We start from the raw sequence: 9,763 nt of genomic DNA on the forward strand, positions 1-9,763 counted from the left end.
CATGAACCCGCATATGTTGATTCCTATATATGTGTATATAAATTCTGATTATCATCTTAAGATTTCAGACAAACGATATTACAAAAGCGCAACCGAGAGACATACAATATCAAACAATATTACTGAAATACAATTAAAATGTATCTGTAAAAAGTAAATATAAGAAGTAAATTATATAATTACATATAATACGAATGTGTAACTTGAGATTACGTGTTCCTCAAAAAATTCAAAAGGGAATAAATGCATGTAGCAAAAGCAGGTAACATAATCGCATCGTTAGTCGGGCAATCATTCATAAAAGCATACTGCCGCTCTTAGAAACTCGCGAGAATTCTTATCTAGATGCGTACAATACGATAATAGCCGTTAGATTCATATATATACTAATGAAATTGGCTTTTGGTAGGATGAGTAGAGTATATAGTACCGCTTGGTGATTTTTATATGTAAACGATAAAAATACCTTTTGGATATATTGACTAGTTTCTGTCGCTTCCACCTCGTTCGTCCTTCTCTTGGTTCTCCCAGTAATTTTTCAGCGCACGTACTCGGTTCTAATCCGTACAACGATAACAGAACACAAATGTGATCCACTTGGTGATTCGTCGGCAATAACGTTATTACATCTATATTACATCTCTTTACGGAGTGGTCGACGTTAAAAACGTAGGGTCTACCGCGGCTACCTTCGCGGTAAGAAACGCATGCATACAGAACAACAAGTTTTGCAACTGGGAACACTCCAATTCCTGTCGAAACGTACGCAAAACGTAAATACACACATCCCTCTATGCGTATGAAAAAGAGCAAAAGTTGAAGGATTGAATGCAACACTGATCTTTAATATATTTTTCAGGAATCTGAGACAGCCAATCTCCTAATCAAGAAATTATACTCGATCTTCTCTTGAGAGAGAGAGAACGATTTGGACCACTGTGTTGCAATGAACCTTTCAGTTTCGCCAAAGAATTTGTGTTTACCTTCGTTTCGATAGCGATGCTGTCCGGCTCTTGGAAGTGCAATTTAAGCCTACTTTTACCATCGTCGCTGGACCCTCTCAATTGAGAAAATTTGTAGCGCCACGCGATCTCCCCGATTCCTTCATACGACAACGTAAATCCTTGAGTCCACTCTAACGTTAGACCGGCGCTTCTACTGTTGAAAGTTACCGGAAAGGTTTTACTCTGCAACGAGAAAGGAAAGGCGTGAGAGGAGATTGACGACGCCGAAAACTGCTCTGCAGAAATGCATACGCGTCAATGTGTAAGTATGCGAAGGTACACGACCGCGTGTATACCTTTAAATGCGTAACAGCCGAACATATGGCGGTGTGCCACGCCGCCTCGACCCGCAGAAGTTCTTGCCTGGTCTCGACGCTCAAGTAACGCGGTGGTTTTCCCGGACTCTGCGCCAGGAAGCAATGCTGTCGCTCGTCCACATTCTCCGATTCGCGCATCACGCGGAACATCGTTTGGTACACTTTGAAAGTCAACGCGCAGCGAGACCAGTCGCCTATATTGCACTGGAAGTCACAATAAAAACAATTTAGCATAATCCTCGCGATACTTGGAGTAAATCAACTATTTTAAAAGCTCAAAATATGTAGAATAAAGCGTACGAATTGATACATACAGGGGGTGTTTCAAACAACAATAGGTCCGGTCCTTTTAGAGCCAAAAATCTCGGCCTGTAACTCTGCCACGGTTGATTACTATTGCTCACTGCCTCGTTCACCCAGCCCATGTATTCTATGCGCTCGCCGACTCCGAAATTACGATTGTACAATTTCATCTGGAATTGAATTCAAGCTCATCGTCAAATAATTAATTATTGAAACAACTCGGAATATCATATACAGAGACATAACAATATTACAGTTATATATTATTTGTATCACCTGCAAATGCGTCAATCCTGTAATGTTATCAGTTATATATTTTAACCATTGGCTAAGAATAGCGCTATCGTCGCAATGTATCACTCCTGTACGTGCTCCGTTAAGTCCTCTCACTTCAAACGCGTTCCTCCTCAGTTTGTCGGTGCCGAATATGTATCTCGTCACGTACGCCATCATTAATGGAACTGAAAAGTGCCACGTTAATTATTATGCTACCACAAATAGTGCTCCTATTTCCATATCCCGTATCTGAACTGTTGTAGCTTCTCAAAAATTGATTATGCGACAATTTTTTAAAATATTTGTGTTAAAATATCGCGGCTATATAAAGCAAGTAAAGCTTAAAGTTTCATACGGATACACATGATGATAAATGTGGGATATAAAAATGCGAGGGGTATTACATTTTAAATATTTATACTCGAGTGGACGCATAGCTACCTGTAATTACGTCCACCCATCTTTTATACTGCATCGAACTGGAAGATGCATTAGAACTTTGACGGCTGTGGCTGCATCTGGGACTACCCGCTTGCCTGTTAGGCGATATCCATCCGTCTTCCGCCGTACCATTGGCAACGTTATCCAGTTTTTCTTCCTTTTCTGTTGACAAGAATATCAATGTATGGGCCGTAATACATTCTCATTGCCATCCGTCTATTTTTTTGCGATAATGTATAATATTCCGGTACCATTTTTCTGTAGAAATGGCTTGGCCGCTCGATAATGCTTGACAGTTAGAACCACTATATCACCGGCGTTTCTCAAAATATTGACAGCGTCATCATGGTTGCACGCCGTGATATACTCGCCATTCACTAAAGAACCACAGAATATAAATTACGTAATGAACAATGAATCATATGTGATAAATGATTGCTTGAAATATTATGTGGAATAAAAACGAAGTCAACGTTTGTCTCGATAGGAGCGGGTATTGGCAGAAGCGCGAGTTGAAATCGATACTCATTAACTGTACATGGTGCCGCTCAACTATCGCGAAACTGTCAACTGTCGCGTAACTGCAATCGGCGCAAATAACAAGAAACAAGTATTAATAAAAGATATCGAATATTTTGTATTAAAATAGTTTAAGCAGAATTAAATACAGAAAGTAAAAGCTAAACATACGACAACGATGCAAAATTTCTCGCTTTTTTAAATTAAATATTTTATCTGAATTAAAAAAGGATACTTTAGGTGATACATAGAAGATAAACAATATGTAAAATAACGTAAAATGAGAATGTAAAATTTAAAATGTAAAATTAATAGAGAATGTAAAATGCATCCCGCATTGATAATAAGTTTGATAACAACCTGCGTATCGACGTGAAAATGATTTGTGTCAATGATACCTTTAATAATTGCATCTCCTACAAAAAGCTGGCCGCACTGATCGGCGGCCTGACCCTTATAGATCCTCGATATGAGTACTGGAAGCTTATGTTCCGCTCCGCCCTTTATGCTCAGCCCCAAACCACCGACCTTCTGCCTGGTGATTTGCACCATGCGCTCCTTAGCGTCCAGGGGTGGTTTATTGTGATTCGCTGCCTGCTAAAATGTATTCTCGTCTTTGACACGTTTCACAGCGACCGTAATCGATATAAAGCACCGTGTCAGCGAGAGACTATTGAGCATCATTCATTCGGGAAATAGATGATAATACGATTATCAAAAGGCACTCTACCTCGAGATCCTCCCGCTGAAGCTTCAACACCTCCATAGACAAGTGCAAACGCATCGGCACGGGTTTGCTTTTCCCATCGCTAACCGTCACCATCCCCGTCCGCACCTACCGATAATAAAATCAAATTTACAGAAGCTATATTCATATAAAATTGCCATTTTATTCGCTCGAAATGTCAGAGGAAAACTATGCACCTATATCTAAACGGAGATTGAAGATGTGGAACAGCTTTATTAAATTGTAACCAATTATTTTTAGCAAACTAATTGGTTTAGCTTATCACAGTTTCTTAAAAGTATTATATATATATATTGTCGTAATGACTTTTATATGTAAAAATAACATAATAACTGCGATACCATTTTCCTCATTATAACTCGGCACAAAAAGCGGGCTTGCATTTGCAACCGGAAATTGAAGTGGGGAAAAAAAGCGAGGACCCCGCGGGATTGCAAAAGTTATTTTAGAGTTCTGAGAAGCGAGAGATGCCACTCGGTGCGGAAGTAGCTCGAAGATTAAAGGGAAGAAAGACGCTGCCGTTACGCCGATAACGATAACTAACGAGCACCGGCAAATATTGATTGATTAAAGCGATTGATGCGAAGTCATTGTATCGGCCGAGCATGCATTTATGCATGGGAAAGTATTTCCGATATAAATTCTTAATTAAATATCCACATTCATCGGGCAACGATCGTCCCTAATTACTCCAAACGGCATTATCGTTATTATGTTATTTCCCGTTCGTTGCCCGGCGGAACCGACACGGATTCATCCTCTCCCTCGCTCGCTCTGCAGCTTAACCCGCGAGACCGCAACGGATCGGTTAAAATTAATTCATATTTGTGTCAATTTGCCATGCGGCTCGAGAGCCAACCGCGCCTCCGTCCTCGCGCGATTTGCAAACATCCACCTAGGATTTCCTCCGCGTAACGACGACTCCGCTTATGTCTTCGCTCAATTAATCGATTTTCCTTTTCTCGATACGCAAACGAAGGCAGTGTCTAAATTATTCGCCCGCGATCCAATTCCGCGTCGCATACTCTTTTCTCCGACGATGACAGTTGTAAGTGATGGGCAGGAAAGAATAGCTAAATGATTAAGGAAGGACTATGCGCTTTCGCGGAGGTATCGTAAATTGACAGGATTTCAGCGAGCCATTCTTCATTAACGAGCTCCTTGACCAACTCCTGGAATCGAATTCCCTCCGCGAGAGAACGTCGCTGGAGAGGACAGTTTTGTCCGCGAAAATTGCCAATTTCTTTTTTACGTATTTTTATAATAATTATTATGCATAGATCGACGTGTTGCATTTTGAATGAAAATTGGAGCGCGAAGGAAAAAGGGTATACAAAGCGTGCTATATCGGTGGGCGGTTCATTTTACGCAAATTCATTTCACGGGAATTTAATATGCCATGCATATAAAAAACTGATTTCGAAGGTATATATATCAGCGAAAAGAGCAAACTGAAATCTACGCTTTTGTGTTTACGGCGAGCCGGCGAGCGGATCGATTTCGCTTGTGTCAAAGAAAATTATACCAGATTGGCCCCGAATGTCCCCGAGAAGACGTTAAATTCGTCGATTCGGCGTGGCACGTATGTATATTAAGTGACAATCGGAAAACGTTGCCCGACAAACGAGAGAGAGAGAGATTTTCGGGTCGTTAAATCGACAAAACGGGACGGACCCATTTTACCCCAATTATACACACTATATTTTTAAAACTACCTCGCAGCGCATTCGTCATTTATCGTTAACAATTCGTCCGTTCCAATTAATCCGACGATAATTAATTATCATCGGAAACGCTGCAAGCGAGGTGTGTAAATACGAATCGGTGACGTGTCGCCAAATAGAGATAAATTTCCGTGAAATCCGCGAAACATATTTTTCTATTATAAACTCCTAGTACAAACCCTCTAAATATAAAACGAGTATACGTACATATTTTTAAAGCATCCGCTTTTAAAAAAGCTTTACAAACTTATCCTACCCTATACATTTTGAACGCACGTTTTAAATAACCGGTCGAATAAGAGCGTCGTCGATGCTTTTTCAGTCTTATTGCAATATTCTCTCGTCGCGAATTGTATTACGTACATGTCGCTCGTAATTGCGTTAATTTTGCATTTTATACAAAATTAACGACGAAAGGAAAGTTCGACTCCAATCTCGCGATGGAAACTACACATTTTTCGCTCTATACTTTCTATCATTTTCCCGTAAATTCATATCGCTGCGACGATTATCGGGTTTTACATTTCTCTCGTTACGGCAGGTTTTTCCGTAATAATAATCGATGGCCGAAAAGCGCAGCGTGAAAATGATCGACGTTCGCGTGCCGTTCGTATTCTTCTCTTTTTTTTTTCGCACGGTGAAACACTCGTTTACAGGATGAGAACTTTGTTGCGACGTGACAAACTATTGTCGCTCTCGGGTAAAACCGGCCGAGTGACAAAATCGCGGCGTGCCCGCGAGGAGATAAAAACGAACTCTCCGCGACGCGACGCAACGCGACATCACCGCAGTATCACCGAACGTATCAATTTATAATCCAGACGTACGATATATGAAATCGCTCGTTATTATCGCAAAAGTAATTAAACATTACTAGTGCCGCGGCTATCACGGAGGGCTATATCGATCTCTTCCGCGAAGTTGTGTCGGACGACGGCAGACACCGAACTGCCAATTTGGAGTATGCGGGAGCGTTTATCAAAGCGAAATGATAAGGCTCCGTTTTCTGCGAAGACATCAATTAAGCGCTATATTCGACGTTTATCCCAGACCGTATAAAACCCGGCATGTAGAATCCGGCGGTATTAAAGCGTCCGGAGAGCCAATTTCGACTGCTGCAGGGGCCGTTTTCTGGTCTAACGAGCGTTCGTTAAAGTTATAGCAAAGATTTAACCGATTCTCCCGGCTCTCGCCGGTTATACATATTTAGAAAGGGGAACGTGGAGTCGCTTAAACTCCAGTTATCTTTAACCAACGTTTATGAAAACCCGCGGGTCGATTCTCTACCAATATCGATCAGCGTTGATCCTAATAGTCTATCTACATCTATACTGTAGCTGCTACAATTTAGAAGGAAATTAGTGAAGCCACAATTCATTCCACGGAAGAGACCGTAGAGACGCGGCGAAACTCCTCCTCGCTATTTCCCGGCGATCGGCGAAACGTCGGTCGTTCACGGGAGATTAACGACGTTAATGTCGTGCGATCGGAAAACATTTCGTGCACTTGTAGCGCCGGGAATTTCATCCGGTATAACTGGGAACGAGAGTGCGAGATACGGTCGAACGACGAAGGCCACCAGTCCACAAAATTCCAAGTCCGAAGTGACTCTCGGCCGTGTGCGTGGCCGCATTCTCTTAATCCGATTAACGTCTAAAAACATGATGAAATGTTAAAATCCATTCATTTACTTGCCCCTCGAATTACGGGGAGACAAATGGGAATTTTACGCGCACATAGAGCGAGATAATTATAGTTATTCATAAAATGAAAGAAAATTCGTTTTTAAAATTTAATTTATTTCTCCTTGTTTTAGAAAACGCGCAAATTAATAAGCTGGCTTCTCGGCGTTCAAATTATCGCTGCGCGAACGATCGACAGGTTCAAATGCGTCCTCCTAATTATGGGAAATTCCGATGGTATTGCCTCATCAGTATTTACCCGTGTAAGAGCGTAGAGAGGACGTGGGTAATGAGACCGTCGCGAATTACGTGCAACGCGATCCCCGACTAAATTACACCACGCTCGCATACACGGCTCTTTTGACCTTTCATCCGCTTTTATCATACGTAAAAAAACACCCAGGCCCCGTTCGCGTATCTCGCACCTAGCGGTAAACGCCGTCCGTGACTGCGATGTACATTAACGTTGAGTGAAAACGTGGGTAAACGTATAACTGAAAACACACAAAACGGGTGAGATCAGAAGCGAGCGATAAAATGATATTAACACTCCTGTGTGTTACAACTAGTGTCACAGATTCTATCGAGTTGAAACGTAACACGAATATATAAGGCAGTAAAAATTAATAATGATGTCATTAAGATTAATAATCATATTACGCTAAAGAGATAATACCAGGGACTCCCTGGATAATACGTAGAAATTAATGTTGAAAAAACAACAACGTCGAGTTGTATCTTAACATCGAGGGAATAAGAGGCGAAATAATAGAGATTAGACGGACACTCCTGCTGCGAGCGCTATCGATCGAAGGATCTTGACCCGATCCTACGGGAGTAGTTGCCGAGTTTAATTCGGAGTTAAGGCGGCTTCGATTCATTTCGCCGGAGGTGTTCGATACGCCGAATACACACACGGGCCGGGGAGAGGAGGGCATATATATATCCAGGAATATATCCGGCGCACATCTGCGCCGCATAGCGCGCGGCGCTTCCCCGAGACGCTTCCCCGATCGGGATTATGCACGCGTGCTGCATCCCAAGCATGCGGCTAAGTGCGAGTACGAGCGTGGATGCATTATTGATCACCGAAGATCGACGGACAACAAGACGGAGACAGAGAATGAGAGAGAGAGAGAGAATGTATGAGAAAGGGGGAGAGGGAGAGAGAGATAAAGGGTTGGAGAAGGATATCGCGGCTCAATCCTGGCGCTTCCGACCCTCGAGGTAAGCCTGTATACCTTCAGCTTCTGGTCAATCTTCTCCTCGATCGGAGTGCTCATCTTCGTCGCGTTGATTCTCATTATTCTCGCGCGCGATCAGTGAGGCGACGGCACCCTGGCGTATCCCCGAGAATCCCTGCTGCTGCTGCTGCTGCCGTTGCTGTTGCTGGCCTCAGCGACGACGAGGCTGGTAGCCACCGCTGGCGACATCGGCGGGCACCGCACACCGTTACCCCTACGACTTCCTAGCGGCGAGTCATTCCTCGCGACGGCGACGGCGACGAGCCTTCATGGCACACTCTCTCTCTCCCTGCACGAGAAACAAAACCGCGCTGAGTTAGACGGAGAGATTGATACCGGCGCGTTTTCAGTCCCCGAGAGACTTCTCCCGAGATTCGAGCGATCTCCCCGGGAGTCCGGGCGCCGCGACCCTCGCGGGCCCACGGCGTCGAGCTGCTCCGAACCGCGATCTGGGAATTCAAACTCCTCGCTGCGGACGCGCGAGAAACGTTCCCGGTTTTTAATAAGCCACACTTTTCGCGCTCTCCTACCGTCCTTTTTCGAAAATAGAAAAAAATAGAGAAACCCTGGTGCCGGTGCTTGATCGGGATGATCTATCGTTTCTCGCGTGTCCGAGCTGAAACGCCGCCGGTCTCAATCCCCGAACTAATAAGACTCGTTGCCCCGACGACGACGCAAACGGAGCCACCTGATCCCCCAGTGCGGGGGACCGTCGGCCTCTGCCCTTCCGACGTATCGCGGGCCTACCTGAGCGATGACGCGCGTCCGGCTGGTCGACGCGAGAGCGAAGCGAGTGCGCGACCTAGCTCCTGGAAGACGCGACGGGACGAGACGTCTCCGGGGAGAGCGCACAGCGGACGCGAGGCCAGGGCAAGATGCACGTACGGATCAGCAAAGCTGACCGGCGCACACACGTATCGCGCGGACTGGCTGGCTGGCCGAACTGCTGGCTGAAGTGCTGCCTGCTGAAGCTGATTGCTGAAGAAAAGCCGCGGCGCGCATCGATTTACGCGGGGCACCGCGCATAAGCGGCGCTCGCTCCAGGCGCGGATCACGCGAGGGGGGTTTTTACGTTCGCCCGCCGGCCAATCCGACTTTCCCCCCACCCCCCGCTCCCAGGAAGGATATTTCGGGACAATTAAATTTCGCGAGATAACTCGATTTTTAATTACGAACACGTCCCATCACGTGTCCCGCACTGTAACACGATGTTCCGTTTCGACGCGCCTTGGGGAAACGGCGTTCCTCTCCGCTCCCTCCCGGTTTTAGACAGAAATTGGATTCGTAAGGGCGATGAAAATTTGACTAACTTTCGACTAATTCGTCGAGTTATCCTTTATTATCGCGTTAACGTGGATAGAACTGTTATAACGTTCGTTTAATCTTTGGCACGTGGAAAGAATGGATTATTAGATCGGGGGCAACGATTTATAATTAGAAATTTTGCTTCGAGCCGTTCTGCCAGTTGAATCAATCGCCGATTAATTTATAATCGGAGTTATGTT

General features: G+C 44.4%; 1 protein-coding gene across 3 annotated transcripts; it reads right to left on the reverse strand.

Moving 5' to 3' along the window:
* Positions 1 to 6: 6 nt before the first annotated feature.
* LOC112453055 (gamma-1-syntrophin) lies at positions 7 to 9,223 on the reverse strand. Of its 3 annotated transcripts, none has more exons than XM_025013600.1 (11): positions 9,006 to 9,223; positions 8,256 to 8,547; positions 3,591 to 3,695; positions 3,259 to 3,457; positions 2,593 to 2,718; positions 2,342 to 2,503; positions 1,901 to 2,085; positions 1,636 to 1,794; positions 1,301 to 1,525; positions 984 to 1,187; positions 7 to 557 (listed from the first exon to the last, which is right to left on the reverse strand). In XM_025013600.1, exons 2-11 carry the CDS (start codon positions 8,316 to 8,318, stop codon positions 483 to 485), a joined length of 1,503 nt encoding a protein of 500 aa, XP_024869368.1. In that variant the 5' UTR covers positions 8,319 to 8,547; positions 9,006 to 9,223; the 3' UTR covers positions 7 to 482. The 3 variants fall into 3 exon arrangements, with proteins under 3 accessions (XP_024869368.1, XP_024869366.1, XP_024869367.1); XM_025013598.1 differs by having other exon boundaries at positions 7 to 752; XM_025013599.1 differs by lacking the exon at positions 7 to 557 and adding an exon at positions 645 to 752 and having other exon boundaries at positions 3,259 to 3,454.
* Between the last annotated feature and the right edge of the window lie 540 nt (positions 9,224 to 9,763).

Source organism: Temnothorax curvispinosus, unplaced genomic scaffold, assembly GCF_003070985.1.
Source record: "Temnothorax curvispinosus isolate PA1 unplaced genomic scaffold, ASM307098v1 QBEX01003967.1, whole genome shotgun sequence".
In the NCBI taxonomy this organism is placed as follows: domain Eukaryota; kingdom Metazoa; phylum Arthropoda; class Insecta; order Hymenoptera; family Formicidae; genus Temnothorax; species Temnothorax curvispinosus.